Genomic DNA, 24,582 nt, shown 5'->3' with positions numbered 1-24,582 from the left:
AGCCATAATAAAAGAGCTAGACCCAGTTAGAAACATGTGGCGTGGAGTCTGGAAGTTGAACACCATCTAAAGATGTAAGACCTTTATGTGGCTCGCTATGCATAACAGACTACTGACTAATCAGGAGAGATCCCGAAGGGGAATAGGAGATAACGCGGTTTGCACGAAGTGTAACTCAGAACCGGAAAGTGTACTGCATGCCCTTCGTGATTACCGAGAAATGCGTGACCTGTGGAGGAAAGAGGTTGATCAGAAAAAGCAACGGGCGTTCTTCTCGGCAGGTCTAACTGATTGGATCCAGATGAATATCAGGAAGAACTACAGGAGGAAGCAGGTAGAGTGGAGTAGCTGGTTCGCTACTGTCTGTTGGCTGTTGTGGAAGAGACGTAATTTGCAAATCTTCGAAGACGCTACTCTAGTCAACGATAGCGTAATCTTACAAGCCAACTCTATTATATCCCACATTCACCAAGCGAAGCAGAGGCTTGCAGGGGTTAACCTCAACAGAAGCAGAATTCAGTACAGGAAAGGGTGCTGGGAACCCCTAGGTCTAGGGTGGGTTAAATGCAATGTGGATGGGGCATACTCAACAACTTATGGAGCGGGGTGAGGTGGAATCCTTCGTGACAAGGAGGGAGCTTTCGTATCTGCCTTCATGTTTAAACCTATGGAAGGAGATAGTCTCGCCGCAGAACTGTGGGCGCTCCTTCACGGCTTGAAGCTGGGATGGGACAATGGGCATCGAAAGTTAATAGCTGAGACGGATGCCGCTGAGGTAGTCAAGTTGATACACGAGGAAGACATAGACTCCCACCCAGATTACAACCTCATTATGGAGATATGCACGTTGCTCACGAGGGAGTGGGAAGTGGTGATTAATCAGATCCCAAGAGAGGTGAATGCTGCTGCAGACCACCTAGCCAAACAAGCGTCGACTCTAGCCCCAGGGTTTCACTTCATGCAGGCTCCTACGCCTGACCTGCAAAATATTATTAGGACCAACTGTATGCCCGGCAATAATGGGTAGGGGAGCTTGAAGGATATCCTTCTCCTTGTTTATCAAAAAGAAAAAAAAGAAAATTAGTGGAATCCACAAAAAGGGTCATTTGGAGCATTCTCATTGAAGAGAGCATGAATGACGCGATACTCCACGTAAATATTTCTTTCATGCACGATGCCTTTGATTTCCATTTCTTTGCGCAAACCCATTGCAGCCTTTACATTTCCTATCTCGCAAAACCCATCAATTAACGTAGAAAATTTGATGACATTAGGTTCTATTTTACTTTCAAACATCTAGGAACACAACTTAACAGCCCTCTCTTAGTATAGCAAATGTCACAACATCTGGGTGCAAGCCGTGATGAATCATGCCTTGAAACAAATCAACAGCTCCTTAATTAGCATTAGCGATCTTGCATTTAATTTGATTATTTATTTCATGTCTAAATAAATACTGAAATAGATAAAAGAGGAGCAGGAAAAAGAATGAGAATCTTAATAAAGATGATTTTCAACCCCTAAAAAGTTTTAAAATTTCACTGCATCCCCTTGACCAAATTTTCGTGTTAGAGAACAAAAATACCCTCACCTTATTTGAGTTGCAAATCGTTAAATTTTTATTGTAAACTGTCAAATTCTTGTTATGAATCATCAAATTTGAGTTGTAAATCCTTGTAAATTTTATGGAAGAATGAACTAAACTCGAATTTGGAGATTTACAGCAAAAATTTTACAGTTTGAAATAAAAATTTAGTGATTTACAATACAAATTTGGAGATTTACAACTCAAACAAAGGAAAGATATTTTTCTCCTGTAATACCAAAAAAAAAAAGTATAGTAAAATTTTGGAATTTCTTAAAAATTGACTGGTATTAATTAATTACATATGGAGTTTACTGGAATTTCCCAAAAAAACACATTATGAAGAGAAGAAGAAGAAAGTAATTTCCCAAGAAAATACATTATCAAGAAAAGAAGAAGAAAGTAACGAGGAGGAAGGATAAGCGCTGTGGAAGAGGGAGTCTTGGCGACGGAGTCGTCGCTTAAGGAAGCGGATGCTCGAGAACGAAGTCGGAAGAAAGTGAGAAAAGGTCAAGGATGTTAGTCGGGAGGTAGGCCAGTTGTCCCAATGGAGGAGGAGTAGCTGGTAGAGGGTGAAAAGCAGGAAGAAGACTGGAGGGCTGACGGCGAGGACAGGAAAGAAGGGAAGTGGCGGTCGTACAAACAAGCATGAGTGAACAAAGATGGTCCCGATGAAATGGAAGGAGAGGAGGTGGCGGACTAGTGGAAGGATGAAGAATGGAAGTCAAAGATATCTGTAGAGCACGCACGCCGCATGGACCAAATGTGTTGCCACCCAACTTGTGCACAGAGGCTCTTTCAACCCTCGCGAACAAAAGAGACCTCAGAGGAAACTAAAAGGTGCGAAGGAGACCAAAGACCGCATATCAAGAAAATGGAGTGGGACAGAGATCTAAGGCAGAAGATCATGGAAAGGGAGTGTATATTCGGATTGATCGGAAATGGCTTCGCGATTGTGGCGGCCGATGCATCGACGGGGTACAGATTCGTCGACTGCAATACCAGTGTGGACAAGATCACGGCCAGAGACAGGTCCCTCTTGTTTGATATTAGGGTTTCTTCGATTTTAGAGTCTTTTTTGTTTTGTGATATTCATTCGCATTGACGCAGGCATTAGTTCACCAATTACATACAGAAGAAATTGGCTCCGTCTCGGTCATGTAATGGGACCCCTCTGACCACTGCTGACGCCACCGATTTCATCCGTGGTGAGCTCGCCACTGATCTGCGCAAGGTATCTCATGTTTTGATCTCCTATGTTTTTATTTTCTTCACTGGTAGGCTACAATTAAGCATTTTCTGTAATTTTTGGTTTGATTCAGAGAGTGAACATGCTACTTGCTGGCTACGACGAAGAAACGGGCCCTTCGCTTTACCATATTGACCACACTGCTTCGCTGAACAAGGTTGAGAAGGGAGCATTTGGCAATGACTCCTATTTTTCACTCTCAATAATGGACAGTCACTTCCGCAGCGGAATGTCAGTGATTTCCCCGCATTATTCATGCTAGTTCTACCTCCTTTGCCTTGGTACATTGAATCAAGTAGATTAACAAAATTAGTTAAATTAGTTATTTATAATTAAAAAATATTTTTTTAAAAAAATATTCTTGCTTATCAATTGTATTGACTAGAACTACTATTATTACAAGAATTATTTTGGAAAAAAATAAACACAAGGGACAAAGTGAATTGTGGTTTTATATTTAGAATTAAAATAAAAATAAAAAATAGTATCACTTGATAAATACAAGTTCCTAAATGCCAGATTATAATGTGCAAAATCAAAATATACATTGATTTTTCCTCTTCTTCTCTAGCTTATTTTATGCTTTGATTTTCCATAATTTTCCCAAGTGACTTTTTTCCATCTGCAACGAATCTTACTGATATGTGTTGGTTTTTGACTTTTTTCAATCGCAAGACGCTCGCGAAAGCAACAGTTAAGTTTATATCTCCATCATCTGAACTTGACCCAACCCACATTTTATGGACCCAGCAATGCAGCCCAATACGATGGTAATTTTTAAAACTAAGGCTGACTTTTTCTTTTCGGCCGAAATAAGGCTTGACTTATGAGAAAATGACATGCGTTATCCCATTATTGTTGTTTTGGCCCCGTTTCTCATCGGTTGATATTGCTGACAATCGAAGAGGAGTTTTATCAAATCAAACAAACCCAAAATTCCAAAAGCATAAGATTGAGAAGCCTATCTAACAAAGAAAGGCCAAGGAAATGGCCTCTCAATCACTGTCTTTGGAATACTTTTGGGAAAACAAAATGTGTTTTGTTATACTTTGGATCGTTTCTTTTCCTAGTAAGAAACGTGTAATTTTGATGAGAAAAAAGCTGTGAATTTAGCATATAAAAACTCTAATAGCAAGGCATGCATCTTATAAAATATGAATATGAAAATGAATTTCTCAAATTTCATGCTGCACATGAGACTCTGTATGTTTAAAGATACAAAGAATTATGATTATTTCTAATGGCTAAAAGTAATTACTCGATAATGCTCGTATTTGAACTTTTAGCAGCTGGGAAGCAGAAAAGCGAGGTGAGGAGAAATAGGATTATGAAGAAATGAAAGGTGGGAAAAGTATGGTAATAGACAAAAGAGAAGGGGTTATGAGTTGGAATGGAACAAAGCTTTTGTGGTGTTGTGGCATTTGAAATGATGAGGTTGGTTGTATCATGAAGCACAAGCATCCACCACATTATATTACAACGGAGCAGTTATTTGATCCTAATGCCGTCATTATCAGAAGTTAATCAGCCCCTCTCCTACAGCATCCATCCACAATCCATGCATGCACCCATCTTTGATTATCCATGTCTGCCGCCAGGGGCCACTCCCCCTTAATTCACACATCAATTCGGAAAATGACCCCAATAGTCATCACACTTCTATTATTTTTTTTCTCGAAAACCAAAGTACTCGCTCTACTTTTAAATAGATAAGTTAGTTAATTATGAGTTTATTTTAATCATAAATATAAGATCTCAGTCTATTATATTTGTCTCCTAAACTTATAATATTTTTTTTTCCAAACCATTCATACTCATTGCACGTACATATTATGGGGTTTATGTCAAATTCAATATAAATGATCACAAAAACATTTTAGAAAATCATCAATAATACACAATTTTTACAAGTAACTGTCTAAATTAATTTTACTAATTTTGATAAATTAGTGATTTGGCCCCCCCATTAAGGACGAAAAGAGAATAATACTTTAAATTTTAATATGAAAATGTAATCTGCAGCAAATTGAACTATAAAAAAACCTGAACATTGTAATGAGCAAAAATTCTCTCACTGCTCTCATCTCCTGCTCTTTTTTAAGGTGTATTAGAATACACTAACAACTTTACTTTTTAGTCTCGTCAAGTTAAACATCTTGTCACATTTTTCTTCCCATTTAAGAAGACTTGGACGTCACCTTTTGGATGTATTTGGTTGTTCCTTGAACACAATCAAACCTGTGTTTTGCAACTCAAAAGTTGCTTCTTCCATCAAAATCAGCAGAAAACCAAATATACACTAAGGCACTAAGAGAAAATTCATAAAATTCACGAGTCTCTGTCCAACCATTTTCTGGATTCTTTACAAGTGTATGGTGCCCACCCGCATCTATAGATGTAGATATAGACACATGCCTATGTATGCCCCACGTTGTGTGCAGTACAAAATATTAAAAAATACGAACGGATATGAAAATGTACACATAATAATTGAGAATGCATAGGAAGGGGTGGTGGCCAAATCATTGTTTCAACATACTTCTCTTCCATAAAACCTGAACAACAAGAGAGCCTTTCTTCATTGGTTGTCTCTCAGAATCTCTCTCTCTCTCTCTCTCTCTCTCTCTCTTCCTCTTACTCTCATCATCTTCACCACTTCTTCCCACAATATTCTCCCTCCTCAGTCTCACGCCCTCACATGGCTTCCACACGCACACTTTGTCCCTGTAATCATTTCATTGGTCCCCACTCCTTCATGCACATATCTCACCCTTTGTTTGTTTGACTTTCTGCCCACCATCACTCGGTGCACAGGAAGCCACGTGGCATACATGCATTGCCTATCTATGTCTTGTTAGAGCATCATGTACCTTTGATTGGAAGGCACGTTCAATTGAGATTGCTGAGCAACCCCATTGGGTTTCTCACACATGCCCTCCTCACTTCTTTCTCATTCAATTCCTCTTCTTATATAGTACTCCCTCCGTTCCTTATTATAAGAGACATTTGGTGCTTATGGCATGTTCCTATATATAAGAGACACTTACAAGTTGTCTCTACTTTTTTGTGTTGATTTCCTATTTTACCCATATTTATTGTCTCCAACTCACACTCTCTCTCCTTCCCATTTCTCTTTCTTTTAATAAATTACCATTGTTCTTTCTCATGTTCTCTCTCCTTATTAATGAGGGCATTGTTGGAAAAAAATTATACTTTTTACATATTAATTGTTCTTAACTAATTTTAACTGTTTTTTTGATCGACGTAATTCGGTTGTTCGTCTCTTATAATAAGGAACGGAGGGAGTAATAAACTATTCTCACGTCAATACTTCCTTCAAATTTCAGATAAATATTTCAAAATTTTAAACAAGAAAAATGTAACTTGTACCTTTGCTTGCAAGATATATATATATTTTTAACTTCACAGCACAAAGTAATTTTCAAGTTACATTGTACTCTTCTTTCGGTTATTAATATATGACTTAATTGTTAAGTTAATTTTAATCCTAAATATAAGACCTATTTTTTATATTTATTATTTTTTTTCTAAATTACCTATATGGATACTCCCTCAATCATAATCAAATAAGTAAGGAATTGAGGATATTAAGGGTGTGTTTGGGTGACACCCCAAACCATGGTTTGGGGAATAAATCACCCAAACACCCCCCGAAAACCAAAACCATGGTTTTGGAAAAAGCAAAAATTTTTTGCTTTTGGAAGAAAAAAAAAAGAGAGTGTGAGAGACTATATGATATGTATCTTGTTATTTTTTTTTATAAACATATTTTTTTATAAACATATTTAATCTTATATTTTATAAATATATATACACATTAATTATTTATTAATTATATTATCTTATGTATTATTAATTATGTTGGTAAAAAATATATTTTAATAATTTTATTCCTTCAAATTAAAATATATCATAAAATCTATTTTTCTGTAATTATCATATTAACTTATGTCTTTTTTTAGTAATTTGTATATATAAAAGTGCTTCTGATAACAACTATCCAAACACTCTCACTTCTCAGAATCACTTTTTTACAAAATCTATTCTTCACAGAATCTATTCTCCAGAATCACTTTTCCAAACCACGGTTTGGTTTCATCCAAACACACCCTAAGAAAGATGATTATGGTGTTTTAAGAAAAACATATCATATTTCTTATAATTAACTAATTTACCTAACTTTCTTAATCTAATCAAATTAGTTAAATATGTTTTATATTAAAGACCGGAGGAGTATTTCATTTTCCTCCAAAAAAAAAAAGGATAAAAACAAAGCAGACAAGGCACTTGGCAAATGTTTCACACACACACAAGCATGATACACTATTTTAATTATGGAAGGTTATGATGAGATAACCCAATGGTCACTCTTGGTACAATAATGGACATGGATGCCATGCTACTGGGTAGGGTGTGGTTAGATAAGATAACTAATGATTTGTCAAAGTAATTGATGGCCAATTTGTTTGAAATTATATATAGAAAAGAGGTTATTTTAATTAAATTTAGTACTCGAGTTGTTGGTCCAACATTACATTAATGATAAAGGTTTTATCCAAAAAAAAAAAATTTGAGCTTTTTTGTACGCTATTCTGATAAACTTGTCAATCTTTTTTCCCCAATGCATATCCTTTACATGTTTACTAGCTTGCACTCTTTCAATAACTTCGTCATCCATCGAACAATTTTTCACCTTTAACCTTACTATAATCACTTTTTTTTTTTAATCTTAAACGAAGTAATGTAAATTGATTAACACAAAACATATAATTGGTGTTTGCTAATTGGTGATATTTTGGATGGGAATGCAAAGTTATGGGGGGCACACAAGATTACGCAGTGATTGGTGCCTTGCCTTTTTGAGATAACATCAATGTCCCACCCTTTTCTTCCTTCTTCTTTCTCTCTTTCTCTCTCCTCCATCCCATTCTATTCTTCTCTCTAAAATTATGGCTCCCAACTTACATACTTTACAGCACCACCACATATTTCTCCTTGATATTATCATTAACCTGCTATAGCTTTAATTATATTCTTCTCACTTTTAAAATAATTACTCTCTTCCCAATGATTTTTACGAGCTACCCACAAATATACTAATTATGTCTTCATTTTTACAAAGAGGGGGTGAGACAGAAATTGAGTGGGGGAAATAAAGGAAAAATATGAGAGACATATAATCAAATGAGAATTAAAATGGAACACATATTGGATAGACAAATTGGTTATTGTATTGGTTATAACTACCATTATTAGAAGGACTAACTTAAAAAAAAAAGTTATAAATATGATAGACAAATTGGATTGGGGTCTTATATTTATGATTAAAATAAAAGTCAAATAATGCCTTATATTAAGGATCAGAGGTAGTATTAATATGAATTTTTTAGTTGGCAAAAAAAAACAGACTTTTTAGCATTAAATTTTAGCTAAATTTGACTATGATAATTTGGTTAAAAATGTAGCTTTGGCTCTTTGCACATCTTTAACACATATTTTCTATATTAATTAATAAATGATTGTCACATCAAGAATCATGAATCATAAATCAAACGATAAGAGAAAAATGTGTTCAACATTTTTGCTGTTATATAATTTAACTTAATGGTTAAGAAATTACTTTTTCTTGATAAGATTGATTAAAAAATTTATATCAAATAAGTATACAAAGCATCCAGGCATTATATTTCTCTTATTTCATCTTTAATATTATACGGTTTACTATCTTAGTTTTACATTAGGGTGCTAGGGTAACTTAAATTTTAACACAATATTTATGGCATTTTTTCTATTCATATGGGAACGATAGCTTATTTCTTTTATTTTTTTCACTAAATCACAAAAATATTTTTAATTATAAATTATTTTTAGTTTTATTTCTTTTTTATTACATTTCATGTAACATACCAAATTTTCTTTAAATTTTACGGGGATTGATCATGACTATCTATACATATAACTTGATGTATAATAATGTTATGCAACATCCTAAAATTCGTGATTATTGTTCGTTATGAAGTTTACTAGAAGCCGGATATAAAATTATCATAAAAAAGAAATATAAAATTAATAAAACCTTAAAATATGCTAACAACTTTGGTGTTACGAGAGTTTGCATTTTTGGCTCTTTTGAGAATGAAACTTCAAAACATTTGTTCACTTTTGATAAGTCATTGTGGTTTATTATTTTTCTACGAGATTTCAGCTGCATAGTTTTAACAGTTCTAATCAATAGGCAAGAGATATCCTTTTTTAGTTGGATAAAGATGATAGACAAGATCTAATTCAAAGAATTATAATTCTCATCAATACTCTTTGGAGTAAAGGGAATTTATTTGGCACTGCATGAAGGTAAGTCTTAACAAATAGAAGCTGTAATTAAGGAGATTCTCAAAATTTGCGTAAAATACACTAAAGTGTCTTATAAATAAGATTAGAGGAGTATTAATTTTAAGTCACATGAATCTCTTCTTGTTATTTGCATAAACACAAAGTTTATCAATTTGCACTCTTTCTCATTTGATTTGATAATGCTCAACTCCTTTCCAAATTGTGATATTTGTTCTTTTAATAGTGATTTAATTATAAACTTTTTACTATTTTTCATTTCTAGTTATTCTGATGTAGTATTGTAAACTCTGTTTTTTATTATCTATACATATATTGTCTTTTTAGTTTTTATAAATAATACTACTACTAAGATTCTACAAATTTATAACTTGAGTTTTATAATCAATTAATTATAATATTTGGGTCATAATATGTAATTTTTTTAAATAAATATAAGCTCGCCTCGTTGTCCAAACTCGCTCCGTCGCTTCTTCTCTGGCTTCTCTGTTCTAATGGAAGTGTCAGGAACTTTGTTTAAAAATTAAAGGAAAAAAATGAATATTCTTTCATCAAAACGTGAACAGTATATGCCACGTCGCCTCCCACGTAGATTTTGTGTCTTCAACCCAACCCCCGCCTGCCTGCCCAAAATTTTTTGTCGTTGCAGAGCAAGAGAGAGAAAGAGAAAGGGAGGGAGACAGGTCTAAACTTCGAAAGAGTTTTCTCCTTTTCAGTCCACTACGCTTCTTTCTCTCTCTATCTTCTCTATCTAACTCCATGTGGGAATTCATTATCGCTTCCCATTGTATCTCTTTTTGATTCTGTTCCTCCCGCATTTTCTTCCCTATCCCACGTACTCCTTTGCTCCACTTCATTCCCTCATTCTACAAGTTTACCTCTCTTTTATCCTTTTTTTTTTTCCTTGATCATGTTTCCTTTTTGAGATTTTCTTGCTTTGACTACTGCGTCCGCCTTTCTCTTTCTGGATGTTCTGCTCTCCTTTGGATCACCAGCTAGCTTGCTGCTTCTGAAATTCGCTTTTGCTCTTGCTCTCACTTTCAGTCGGCGATTGCTGGGATCAATTGGATGGTACTGGGCTTCTTCGAATTGGGTGATTGCAAGATCTGCTGTGCGATTTGCTGAACGATACATTTTTTGATCTTGCTGGCGGTCAACCGACTTATCGGTTTGGATCCGATCGGGGTAAAAACAGCGCCATCTGATGGCGCTGTTCAGAAGGTTCTTTTACAGGAAGCCACCGGATCGGCTTCTGGAGATCTCCGAGAGAGTGTATGGTAGGCTTCTTTTCCTATTTCGTCAGTTCCAAATCCCCCCCCCCCCATTTAATTACAATGAGCCTATAAACGCAAGAGCAATTGTAAAATTGGAAGCCTGTGTCCTATTATTTCCCCCAGTCCCCATACATGGAGTTTTGTACTGCTCAATTTGTGGCTTGGAGGAGGCAAATGCGGTTTAGGGTTCAATTACTAAGCTTCGTTTTCGTTTTACAATAATGCGTATGGCAACTCGTTAAGATTACGAATTTTTATGAACTCCTTTCCTCCTCCTTTCTTCATCTCTTAATGCTCCGAGTCCGGTGAAAATTGTGTTCGAAATTTTCTATTTTCCAGAGTTTTCGTTCATTTCCCCTCTTTCTGTGAACTTTAGCTGGGGAATCCTTTCTTGGTTTCTATCTGTTGCTTCTTCCCTATATGAATGGGAGAAACTGGTGCTCAGCTAAGGAGGGAAAATGTGCTGTCAAATTCACCGCGACGCGGAGGTCCAGGAATTGAGTTAATGGTTGGACACTTCTGTTTATTACTAGTCTGCAGCTCGTAGCATTTGATCAAGTCGTTGCTGGTCTCCATATAGTCGGTGATATTAAAGGAATGGGACAGTTAATGGCCAAAAAAGAAAAGAAATGGGATGATGGAGCATTCCCTTTATATACCCTGTGCAGAGCTGGGATGTTGAAGGCCCCAGTTTGAATTTGGGTACAAAATGATGAAAATGTTTCTAAGTTTTAATAGAGAAATGGAAAGCAATGTTTCAGTCAGAGACTGGCAAGTCATGATTGGAGGATTGCTAGCTGAAGAATCAGGGAACACTTTTATTCATTGAGACTTCTCCTTTAAGCCAGTGTTTTTATACCTTACCAGGAATGTTTTTGTTTCACTGGAGTGAGTTAGTAGCCACGGTAATCAGCAGGGCATAATTGCATCCATTTTGGTTGTCTAGTTGTGATTTTATTTATTAAGTCCGTGGATACCATAGCTGTTATGCTTAGTAGTTCAGTATACCTGTATAAACTAAACATTAGACTTATTCTCTCTCTGTTCTTGCAGTTTTCGATTGTTGCTTCTCCACAGATGTATTGGAAGAAGATGAATACAAAGTTTATATGGGGGGGATTGTAGCTCAGCTGCAGGATCACTTTCCTGATGCTTCTTTCATGGTGTTTAACTTTAGGGAAGGGGAGAAGCGAAGTCAAATTTCAGATATATTGTCTCAATATGACATGACAGTTATGGAATACCCTCGACAATATGAGGGCTGTCCTCTTCTGCCTTTGGAAATGATCCATCACTTCCTTCGATCAAGTGAAAGCTGGTTGTCTTTGGAGGGCCAACAAAATGTTCTTTTGATGCATTGTGAAAGAGGAGGTTGGCCTGTGCTTGCGTTTATGCTGGCAGGTCTTCTATTGTACCGGAAACAGTACAATGGGGAGCAAAAAACCCTTGAAATGGTCTACAAGCAAGCCCCTAAAGAACTTCTCCAGCTTCTATCTCCTTTGAACCCACAACCTTCTCAGTTGAGATATCTTCAATACATTTCCAGGAGAAATCTGGGTTCTGAGTGGCCTCCATCAGACACCCCCTTATATTTGGATTGTCTGATTCTTAGAGTCCTTCCGTTATTTGATGGAGGAAAAGGTTGCAGGCCTGTTGTACGTGTTTATGGTCAGGACCCTTCAAAACTTGTTAATAGAAGTTCCAAGCTTCTTTTTTCTACTTCAAAGAACAAAAAACATGTTCGCCTCTACCAACAGGTGACGTATCGCTTAAGCTGTTGATGCTATTTTTAATCTGACCAGATAGAATATCTTAGTTGGGAAATTTTAACTGCAGGCAGAGTGTATGCTGGTGAAAATTGATATCCAGTGTCGTGTTCAAGGGGATGTGGTTCTTGAGTGCATACATACGGATGATGATTTCAGTCGTGAGGAGATGATGTTCAGACTTATGTTTCACACAGCATTTGTGCGTTCAAACATATTAGTGCTCAACCGTGATGAGGTTGATATTTTGTGGGATTCTAAGGATCAATTTCCCAGGGATTTTAAAGCAGAGGTAAGTCATTGTTACTCTTCTATGCACGTAATTATATTAACCAGGAGTTGAATGTACATTTATATTTGTACCAGGTACTTTTCTTGGACGCTGATGCTGTTATGCCTAATCTGACCACAGTCAGGGCAAGTGAAGATGCAAATGAGACAGGAACTGCTTCACCTGAGGAATTTTATGAGGTGGAAGAGATATTTAGCAACGTAGTTGATGTGCAGGAAGGTAAGGTAGACTATGATTCTCTTCCGGCTCATGATAGCGTTGTAGATGATCAAAACCAAAAAGAAGTATGGAAAGAGGACTTCGATCCTCCCGCTTTTCAGGAATGTACATCAGATGATCGGACCTACAAACAGGGCAGAAGGATGGATTCTGGTACTAATGCAGTGAAAGACATTGCTATTGATGATGTGAAGTACAAGCTTGATGACAGCGTGGATTCTACTATTCATGAAGTGAAAGATATTGCTGTGGATGATGGAGAAATTAGAAATACTTCTACGATAGTCACTACTGATACCATTATGGAAATGAAGGGTGTCAATTCAGACGTGCATGGACAATTGGAAGATATGGACTGTAAATATGATGAATTCGGCAATGCAACAGAGGAGAAATTAGATTCCAAGGCTGGCCACCAGAAGCACGATATTTCCAGGCAAAAGTCTGATAAAGTACCACCTGTGGCAAAAAAACAACTTTTATCAAACTCGAAGCCAGTGGGAGATACATTTACAGCTAAGCAAAAGATTAAGCAGCTTGAATCACAAGGTACTCAGGCAAAACAAGCGAAGCCAAATGCAGTAACCAGGTGGATTCCTACTAACAAAGGTTCTTACACAAATTCAATGCATGTTTACTATCCGCCATCAAGGTATAATAGTGCACCTGCCTCTCTTTCCAATGCTAACTCTTTAAATGATAAAACTATGGATGCCAAATCAAGGTCTGCCTCTGCACCTATTGTCTCTGGGACACTTGTTTCTAGTGACAAGACAAATGGATTGAAATGTCAAAAGGTGGATGGACCAAAATCTGCTGACTCCATAGCGGAAATGGAAGAAGAAAACTTACCATCAATTGTAGAGACATGTCTTCAAACACCAAGTCAAGCACCACTTAATGGCCCAACACAAGCATTACAACCACCTGCTCCTCCACCGCCACCGCCACCCCCACCGCCACCTTCATTTCATGCTAAAAACTCTAAGGCATATGCATTTGAAACATCACCAGTTAATAGACAAAACCAAGAGATGGATTTACAACCTGTAACTTCACCTCCTCCTCCCCCTGCAGCTCCTCCTCCTTTTACTAATAGAACAATCACATTAGGAGGTCTTGGAATGTCTAGTGTAGTTGCCCCTCCTACTCCCCCTTCTTGTCCTCCTCCACCACCTCCACCGCCGCCACCTCCAAGATATGGATTTTCAATCTTTCCGCCTCCCCCCTCCTCCCCCACCCCCACCTCCACCTCCACCTCCACCTCCACCTCCCCTCCCTACCATCTTCAAGGGCCATTTCTCCGTCTTTGTATACACCACCCACTTCACCACCCACGTCATTGCCCCAGTCTTCACCTTTACTTACTCAATCCCTGCCTTTTATGAAAAAAGCTCATCCACCACCACCACCACCACCACCACCTCCTCCTTTTAGTAGAACTCCACTACCCTCACCATTGTCTTCTTTGAGTAAAGACCCACCACCCCCCACCTCCACCACCTCTGCCAGCACCTTCTTTGGGTAGAGCTCCACCTCCACCTCCACCGCCACCTCCGCCCCCTCCTTCGAGTAGAGCTCCACCACCGCCACCTCCCCCACCTCCTTTGAGCATAGCTTCACCACCAACACCTCTTTACCTCCTTCAAGTAGAGCTTCTCCTCCTCCTCCTCCCCCCCCACCACCTCCTCCTCCTCCTCTTCCTCCTTTTAGTAGAGCACCTCCACCTCCACCTCCACCGTCAAGAGGAGCACCACCTCCCCCATCAAGGGGAGCACCATCTCCACCACCACCTCCCCCATCAAGAGGAGCACCTCCACCACCCCCACCTCCAATGTCTAGAGCCCCACCTCCTCCCCCTCCTCCTAGTGGGCGAGGCATACCTCCTCCCCCTCCTGCTGCTGGTCGAGGCCCGCCTCCTCCCCCTCCTCCCGGAGTGCGTGCTCCTAATGCTCCAACTCCCCCTGGACCTCCAGGTGGTACACCACCACCACCTCCACCTTTGGGCTCAAGAGGTTCAAATTCTGATCCAAGGGGAAGAGGACGTGGACTTTCACGTCCTATTGGGGTTGGTGCAGTAGCACCTAAACGTTCCTCCTTAAAGCCTCTACATTGGAGTAAGGTGACAAGGGCATTGCAAGGAAGTTTATGGGAAGAATTGCAAAGACATGGAGAACCTCAAATGTAATTTGACTCATTTCTATTGTCTTTTGTTTGCCTGAGTTATTTTGAAATTTTATAATTATACATTTGTCTTTTTGTTTTTCACATCCTTTCCTTTTGTGATGACTTGTTTATTGTTCTATCTTAGTGCCCCAGAATTTGACTTTTCAGAGCTAGAGAGCCTTTTCTCTGCAAATGTTCCTAAACCTACTGGTTCAAGTGGTAAATCTGGAGATCGACGTAAATCTGCTGGGTCCAAACCTGACAAAGTTCACTTGGTATCATTTATTATAATGTTCTTTAAATTCGGTATTTTGACTTAAGGCATGTGTGAATGGTGGTCTGATGGCTCTTTGTCTTTCTAAAGTCCCAAAATTTGTTGTTTCATTTCTTGAGGAAGTTTTAATACATTTATCGCTTGATTTATATTTGAATCGGAATGTGATCCTATTATTTGGTGTATGTGAAACAAGTCAGCTTCGTTATGATCTGAGTTGTGAATATTCTAATAGGCATTTGATCTTAATTTGTGGGGGAAACGTATTTTATAGCTTCCCATTATTTATAATTTCAAGGAGATAAACATGACGCTAATGAAGTTGAGAAGTATGATTACACTAATGAAATACACTGTTCTGTTGCCCCTTTGTAGACTCCTCTTTGTTCAGCAAACTATAATTCTATTACTGCAGCTTGAATTAATAGTTCACGCTGTACTTGTGTGGTTTTTCATTGTTCCTCTTGACTTATTTTTATTTGTCACTTCTCTAATATACAAGCAATAATCTTTTTTATTTTTTAATTGTAGATTGACCTGAGGAGGGCCAATAATACTGAAATTATGCTTACAAAGGTTAAAATGCCCCTTTCAGATATGATGGTAAGCTGATACCTTGAAATTTTTTGTGCTTCTATGGGTAACTCTTCTAGTACATTTATGAAATTTGGGCTTGACGCATTGATAATGAATATTAGTTTTAAATTGCAAGAGGCGTTATGACAAATGTACTCATGAACATATGACTTGGGGTTAGCTAAGGTGTTGGTTGGCGGGGGATTTGGGTAAAGGGTAGCATGTTCTATCCTGTTCTAGTAGCATTTGAAAAGCAGTCATTAAGAGTTCTTATCTTATGTGCACCCTTTAGTGATCTTCTGCCATGTTGTAAGCGTACTAACTATTCCAAACTTCTGAGATTGTAACATGTAATTATCAACTGTTAGGACTGTCTAACATATTGAAATGGTTATTCCCAGGCTGCAGTACTAGCTATGGATGACTCCGTATTAGATGTTGATCAGGTTGAAAATCTCATCAAATTTTGTCCTACTAAAGAGGAGATGGAACTTTTGAAGGTTAGACTTCATATAATGATGGCTGCTTCTTGCACATTATTCTGGCTATTTGGGGCCCCGTTTTTGGGATATGCTGTTATAATGGCTTGCACACATTTACTTCGATTTGCTTTTTTACTCCCTTTTTATTCCACTTGGTTACAATCAGGGATATGCTGGGGACAAGGAGAATTTGGGAAAGTGTGAGCAGGTTGGTTAGTGACTTTTCTAACTGTACTATAACTTCTAGTGTTTTAACAGAAAGGTGTGAGCACATTGAACTTGCATTGGTGTTGTCAAATTGCGTGAATCATGACTGGGTATTTATAAAAATATAATTTTCCTGGAGCATATTAGTGACAAAAAATAATCATACTCTGCATTGTAAATTGAATATATAATATTCATTATGAATTGTTGTTTGGCTCTTTTTTCCTTTTCATGTTATGGTTGCATTAAAATTGAAAAGAGAGGAGCAGATATTGTTGGGAAAAATGTGGTGCAAGTCACATTTAAGAGTTTTGAAACTATGTTTATAAATGAAAGTTGATTGTAAGATGTAAAATGTTTAAAAAGAGATCAAATTCAAGTCAGAGGCAATGTGCCGCAGTTTATGCGGTTTTGATATATATATATATATATATATATATATAATCATATTCTTATATACGTTTGATTGTATTTATTTCAGTATTTTTTGGAGCTGATGAAAGTTCCCCGAGTGGAGTCAAAATTAAGAGTATTTTCTTTCAAGATCCAGTTTGGTTCTCAGGTTCTGTGATGTCTTCAGTATCTATAATTTTCTTAGGAGGATTCTTTTTCTCGTGCTTCAGTTGTAATTCTTGCCTCTTTATGCAGATTACTGAATTCAAGAAGAGTTTAAACACTGTGAACTCTGCCTGTGAAGAGGTACTTAACTCATGATACTAACATTTATTCGCTTGTGTATATTTCTTGACACTGTTCACTTTCTCTTGGTTCAGGTCCGAAAATCTGTCAAGCTTAAGGAGATAATGAAGAAAATTCTGTACTTGGGGAATACATTGAATCAAGGAACAGCAAGGGGTTAGTAATTTCTTAGACCAGCATCTTTTCTACTATGAACATCTAGTTTATCTTTGGCATTTCATGTGTTATCTTTCAACCTTTTATGTATTTCTCTAGGATTTGATCCTATGTAGAATATCTGGTTTGTGGAAGAAACTTTTAAGTAAGAATGTTGTCATTTTATGCAGGATCTGCAGTTGGATTTAAGTTGGATAGTCTATTAAAGCTCACTGACACTCGAGCTTCTAACAATAAGATGACACTGATGCATTACCTTTGCAAGGTACAAGTCTATATTTCAATAGATGAAGATACTGTTTGGTGGCTTATATTTCTTATCTGGAATTAGGTCCTTGCTGAAAGGTCACCTGGGCTCCTTGATTTTCACCTGGACCTAGTCAGCCTGGAAGCTGCTACTAAGGTGATGATTTATTTTTGGTCACAGAAAAATGGTTTTGATGCTGACTATCAGGTCGGGATAGTTGGATTTCTCTGTATATTTATTAGTAAATCACCTTGCAGATACAATTGAAGTCGTTAGCTGAAGAGATGCAGGCAATCATCAAGGGATTAGAAAAGGTCAGGCAGGAGCTTGCTGCATCTGAAAACGATGGACCTGTATCTGAAGTTTTCCGCAAGGTGTTTGGCTTTTTAGTCTTATTTCATGGTTCATATACTAGGGGGAAAACTTTTTTTTTTTTTTTTTTTTGGGGGGGGTGGGGGATCTAAGGGACTAATATTTTTGAAAGAAAACTGGAATGAATTTATATGCTGATTTCCTGCGCCATGAATTTTTTTTTTAAAAGTATTTATATTAATGTGACTTTAACATCATCACGGGATTTAAACTTTTGGTTACACATTGTTATTTCTTGTTTAGATAGATAGATTAGCACTCGCCCCATTAGGTTCTTGGTTATAATTGGTTTACAGTATCTCTAATCGTACTAATTCAGTTTTGGTTTAAAACCCCCTCCATTTTTTTTTTTTTGAAAAAAAAAAAGTTTTGATTGCCTACGCAAAAGGGTGAAAGGCCGATACTGTTGTTGAATATTAGGGAAGGGTATATTAGTATATGTCAAGATGTGGTGCATTAGGTATTAATATTCCCCAATCTAATCAAGGAAAAGATTGGTTTGAAAAACCATAATAAATCAGAAAAACAAAATTGTAATAAAAAAGTGAAGGGAAGTTGGTGGTTGGGGATTCTGTGGTCCCAACTAGGTCTTGGATTCAGCAGCAAAGTCCTAGATGAAACTCAAGCTTAAAAAAAGCCTGAAGTTTAACTGGAGTGGGAAACTCTTGCTAACTCTGTAGTTTTTGACTTTGTGTAGAATTGATGGTGAAACTCCTTAAGAACCATCTGAAATCAACTTAATACCAAATATATCAATCAATTGGAAAGGAGTGAATAAAACAATAGTCCAGTAGTCCTATTTATAGACAGAGGCTGCAAAAGTTTAACAGGAAATCAGATTTTAACTAAACTAAAACTCCTAACAAATATATAGTTAATTTGATACCAATCATTTCAAAATAAAAGGAAATTCAAATTCTTGAGTTAGAATCCTGTGTAAATCAAAACTAGATTAATAAAATTTGGCATCTGCATCACTTACCTTGTCAGAAAGACACTTTCATGTGCTTCCAAGTTTTAACTACGGTGGTGGTGAAGCGATTAAATTAAACCTGTACTGTCATTTTGCACGTAACTAACTATGAATAGAAGAAAATACTTATCATGTTCAACTTTAGATTTTAAGTGCTTGTTTTTTAGGTCTTAGTTTGCACTGATTGCTAGGACTTAGCGTATTTGTCCGTTTAAACTTTCTACTATATGTTAGAACTTTTGTTTATCACTATCACCTTTATTATTGTTAAAAGAAAGGAAAAAAGGGAATCTTCTGCAAAAATGTCTACCTTTATTTTAATGGAAGAATCTCTTTTGTTTTTTATGCTGATACATTTACTTTAACATCGTTTCTTGTTTGGCTTATATTCCTGCAATTTTGACTGATTTTTAGTTTGTTTTAGACATCAAAAGAATTTGTTATTGGTGCTGAGTCAGAGGTGACATCTGTAACAAGTTTATACTCTGTGGTGGTAATATGTTAACCTTCCCTTTGGCACATTATGCTGTGTTTTAAAGAGAGAGGATGACCATCTATTTGTCCATGGACAGGGTAGAAATGCAGATGCACTAGCACTTTATTTTGGTGAGGATCCTGCCCGTTGTCCATTTGAGCAAGGTAAGTTAAGGATTAATATTTGGCCGTGTTGTTAGTCTGACATGCGCCCCTTTTTTCTGGTAGTAATGATTTCAATTGTATTGGATTATAGCACATTGAACTAATGTCTCTTGTGGTTTTAGATTTCCATGAGCTCTGTCTGTTGCATCTATGTTTGTGACCAGTGTAAATTTTCTTAAAATTTGGGCTAAGTTGGGATCTCTTAACTTAGAGTTAAGGATATTCCTACCTCTTCGAGTGTTTAGACTGGGCACAGATTGAGTAGCTTTTTTGAAAATAAAAAGGAAGACAGCCCTTCTTGGATCCTTGTGTAAGTGCTGTGAACAATTGGAATAAGACGGAGAGAGGTGAGGAAGAGACAATAGTCATGTGCAATAAGATATATGGAGAGGAAAGCCTACAGGACTTGTCAGAATGAAGTTTCATCATCTTAAAAGTAGTGATTTGTTCCTTTGGAATTCTCAGGCTGATTTCTACTTGTTTCTGGTTTGTTGATTGCAGTTACTGCAACTCTCCTAAATTTATAAGGTTGTTTCGGAAAGCACATGAAGAAAATTGCAAACAAGCAGAGTTAGAGAAGAAGAAAGCTGAGAAAGAGGCTGAAATGGAGAAGGCTAAGGGCATTAACTTGACAAAGAAAAATGCAAGGTAGTTGATAACTGGCTGCTTGCTCCTCTGCACCGACATCATGCTCTTGCAAAAGAGCTAGAGGTCTGCCCTTGCGGTGGCAAGGTAATGTATTAAGGTGGAAAAGCAATTTCTTGCCAGCTTCAGACCTTTGAATCATCCAACAGGCTTAGGCATTGATTCTTTGACAACCAGAATCTTATGGCCTATTGATCTTTGTGTTTGAACACACTGGAAAGATCAAAATTTGAGACAATGGGTGCTTATTGTTGTTGCTGGAGATGCCCTTAGCATCCGGCAAATGCTGTAATGCTGTAAAAGGCGATGGATCTGGTCCCTCGTGAATCATTTCAAGAAGAAATTTTGTGGTATTGAAGATTGAACACGGCTTCCATTGCAGAAGAACTGCCTCTGACTTCCATCATACAGCGCCAGAGCAGATGCTTTGTTTTGTGAAGTACTGAAGTCGATCAGTGGTAGTGTAGTATCGAAGAACTTTGTACAGAGTGCTAACCCTCTTCGTTAGGATTCAATTCTTTTTCATGTAACATAGAAATTAGTTCCTTCCTTTCATTTTGATAGATTTTCGTAGGATACAATCGAGGAAATGTTGTATAGCAATCGGGTTTAGAATAGAAATTAGGGGCTAAATCTCTGTATTTTAACTGTAATTTAGTGAAGAGCAGGCGGAGTTAGATGATTCTCTTCTTTTTTCTTGTGAAATACATTTTTGTGAAGTGTAAAGGGTTTTTGAAATTTAGCATTCTGGACCAGATGACTCACTGATGATTACAAAGACAAATCCAAATTCAGACAGGAAATCCGCGAGTTTCACCATTGCTGTCCGGAGGTATTTATGCTTCTTACATCTCTGGTTGTATGCTTTTTTTCCCTAGGGCCGAAATGGCAACACCGTCATACATTATGAGACTCCTCAAGGTGCATTAATTCAGATTGTTCATCGATTCCTGTGATCATTGATCGGCCAAACCATCGAATTTTTGAGACTGTCACGGGTACATGGTGCTTATCAAGGTACATTAATATTCTCCAGAATTCTATTAACTAGATATAATTTACTGTATGGAGTTCAATAAATATGTGGTGGTGTTTATGGCTTGTGAATCATGTGCTTTGTCACAGGTTTTATATTTGGTATTGGTGATTAACACTTTACTATCGGTTCTTATTGCAAATAGAGAGAGGGCAGGGTCTATTAGAAGTGTGTTTCGCTCACCGACTCTTCAACGAAATGGTTCATCCTGTGGGCCCTGTTTAGTTGGATTTGGATTCATTTCAAATCTGCGCATGCTTGGTTTGTAGGACACATTTCATGCTGCTTCCTACGAATTTGTTCCTGAATAGAACAAGCAGATTCCACGGTTTGGGATTATAATTTCTTAAAATTCGAGTGAATGAATCAGGTTACCTAATGAGGGATGGGTCGAGACTCTTCAGAGCTTCAGCAAACTTCTATGGCTTTTCAGTTTTTACTCGAGAGGGCAACAGCTTCTAAAACTTTCTAGAAGACTGTTTTATCATGTTTATGTTTTACTATAAAATAAAATTATTGAAATTTCATAAAAGAAATAAATTTGCATCATTCAAAAATGAAATAGGAAGGTGACAACAAAAACAAACATTTCATTAACATTATTTTTTTCCCGTATTTATTCACTCCTCATGCCCTTGTGCAAGCGGCCCGTTATCAAATGAACAAATCAACTCCTTGTATCATGTCGCTTCCCCTCTCCCTAACCCTTACCCAACAAAGGGGGGCTCTAAGCACAAACTTTTCAGTTTTGACTTTAGGGTCCTTGGGGACACCCTCGCTCTCATTCATATTGTCATCTCTCCCCCTAGTCGGTAATTTACATACTTCCATCTCTTACCTCTCATATTTCTACAATGCACATAAAAAGCAAAATACATGCACGTGTATATCTAACCGTATCAGGTTCTACTTCAAGTAGTTCAATCATTAAAAAAACAAGCAACTCAATCAATCTTATCTATTCCAAAAAGTTTTTTGAACTATAACTCGATGTGCTTCAAAATGAGTCAAACGAATTTTTGTGCGTGGATAGAATACCAACGAAAATTGAATCAAATGGACAGAGTTTGTTAGTTATAGTGCATAGTCTTGCGTATAAAAAATTATAAATAACCAAATTAATATGTGTGCATGCCCGCGCTTATAAGGAGAGTTTAACTGCCCGTGTGGTTTTACTTGCTTCGACTTGAATTACACAAAGTGCCCTTGAACAATATTAGATGCTTTTATACCAGAGATATAATTAGTTTAACTTTTACGGGTAATTTGAATTGATATATTTGAAAAATCATGTGCTTATGGTTTCCAGTTTAATGATTAATACATTAATGTTGCCATAACATCGAGTTTAATAGTAAAATAATACTAATAAGTTTAATAGTTAATATAGTTAATCTAATATCTGATTTTACATGAAGAATCCTACTATACGAAGTTTAATTGCCGTGTTTAACTAATTCTCTCCTCTGAGATGTTCCTTTGAAATATCAGAATGCTTTTGCTGAGGATGAAGATAGTTAAGTTTGGATGCGACCGGTTTCGGTTTGGTTCTCTAAGCTTTGCTTGCCATTTTTTTGGTTGGTTAATACTGCTCTGATTCTAAATATAAGATCTCTTTTATAGTATAATTTACATTACAAAAGAGGTCTTATATTTAAGACCAAAGTAGTATAATTTTTTGTTCTTGAAACTTGGATTTATTCTATTTTTAGTCTCTCAAATTTTAAACCCATGATTTTAGTCCCTAGAATTGATTCTGTATTAAAATGTTAGTGTTTGAAAATATAAAGTCATAAATTGTGTTAGAGTGGTGAAGCTAACCGGATCTTGTGTGAATAATAAGAGAAAAAAGAACAGATCCTTAAAACGTACTCTTCTGGTCCTATTTATAACACACTTTCGGCATGTTTTATATAGATAAAAAAAAAAAACCTTAAGCTTCATTAACTCTTATTTAAAATTTAATAACTTTTCAACTTTATTCCTGTTTAATATATATTATACTTCATGTAAACAAAATCAACACAATAATAAATGAGGAGTAAAATTATATATCTATATAAAATATTTCTCTCAATGCTCTATAAATAGGACCAAAAAATACCTTCTCTCTCTACCCTATATAATAGGACAAAAGGAGTAGCTCTTTAGCCTTCTGTTTTTGCTACATCACTACTCATTTTCAAGAGAAGCTGTTCACTGTGCTGCATTTTATTATCCACATAAGACCCTGTTAGATATTATTTAGTGAGTCTATGTTACCATTTTTAACATCACAACATTTCAGTAGTTTTTAATGCCATTCATTTTCATTGACTAATATTTTAAGACATATTAAATTTCAGAGACTAAAACCAGGGGTTTTAAATTTTAAAGACTAAAACCAAAATGAGCTCAAATTTTAGGGATAAAAAATTATATTAATTTTTTTTAAGGGACCAATCCTGTCCCTTTTCTGGGTGTGCAATACACCGTCAGATCGAAAGAACGAGACACTGTCAAAAATTCTTGGGTCCAATGGCACTAGACTCTCTGTTTTGAGAGAAAGGTCACATGTTTAAATCTGCGCCTGCGTGTTCGGATGTGTGTGTGTGTATCTGTGTGTGTGCTGAATATTTGTGTGTATTTCATTTTTAAAAAAAAGAAAGAAAAGAAAAGAAAAGCGAGGCTCATACAGCTTGTGTAGAAGTTCATGTGTTTCCAGAATAAAAGCGCATGAACAGAAGTGTGTTGTATCATTATTCACATTGTAAAGTGTGAAACAGAACTAAACAAGTTACTGGACTTGGTGGAAAATACCAATTAGTTTATTATTGAACAATCGATCAATATTTATACAGCAGATATGAACCCATAATGGGCTTACAGCCCAGTACATCAATACACTGGACACCTATCTCTTAACACCCCCTTCAAGTTGGGGGCTGAATAAGCTAACAGCACCTAACTTGCGTATCAATTTCTCATGATCTTCACTACCTAGAGCTTTTGTCAAGACATCTGCTAACTGATTCTTACTACTAACATGTTGCAAATCAATGATTCCCTGTTGCAGTTTCTCATGCACAAAATGACAATCTATTTCAATGTGCTTCGTGCGTTCATGGAAAACGGGATTGCTTGCAATATAAATTGTAGCTTTGCTGTCACAATAAACCTTCACTGGCTCAACTCCTCTAACATCCAGATCCTTGAGCATACGTGTCAACCATGTAACTTTAGAAACGGCTGATTCTAGAGCTCGATATTCTGCTTCAGCTGAGGACTTGGACACTGTGGGCTGCTTCTTGGACTTCCAGCAGATTGGAGACCCACCAAATTTAATTATGAACCCAGTTACTGATCTTCTTGTATCT

The 24,582-nt window shown here is 36.8% G+C and overlaps 1 protein-coding gene and 1 pseudogene across 1 annotated transcript; both read left to right on the top strand.

Annotated features, from left to right (window-relative positions):
• Positions 1-2,459: 2,459 nt before the first annotated feature.
• LOC114743490 (proteasome subunit beta type-2-A-like) lies at positions 2,460-10,344 on the top strand. The gene is made up of 4 exons (XM_028931700.1): positions 2,460-2,639; positions 2,703-2,828; positions 2,908-3,065; positions 10,248-10,344. Exons 1-4 carry the CDS (start codon positions 2,460-2,462, stop codon positions 10,342-10,344), a joined length of 561 nt encoding a protein of 186 aa, XP_028787533.1.
• LOC114743489 (formin-like protein 20) lies at positions 9,864-21,141 on the top strand (annotated as a pseudogene).
• The last annotated feature ends 3,441 nt before the right edge of the window (positions 21,142-24,582 follow it).

The sequence above is a fragment of the Neltuma alba genome, unplaced genomic scaffold (genome assembly GCF_004799145.2).
Source record: "Neltuma alba isolate B1F8T4 unplaced genomic scaffold, ASM479914v2 tig00004039_pilon, whole genome shotgun sequence".
In the NCBI taxonomy this organism is placed as follows: Eukaryota; Viridiplantae; Streptophyta; class Magnoliopsida; order Fabales; family Fabaceae; genus Neltuma; species Neltuma alba.
This window is presented reverse-complemented; position numbering and strand designations above follow the sequence as displayed.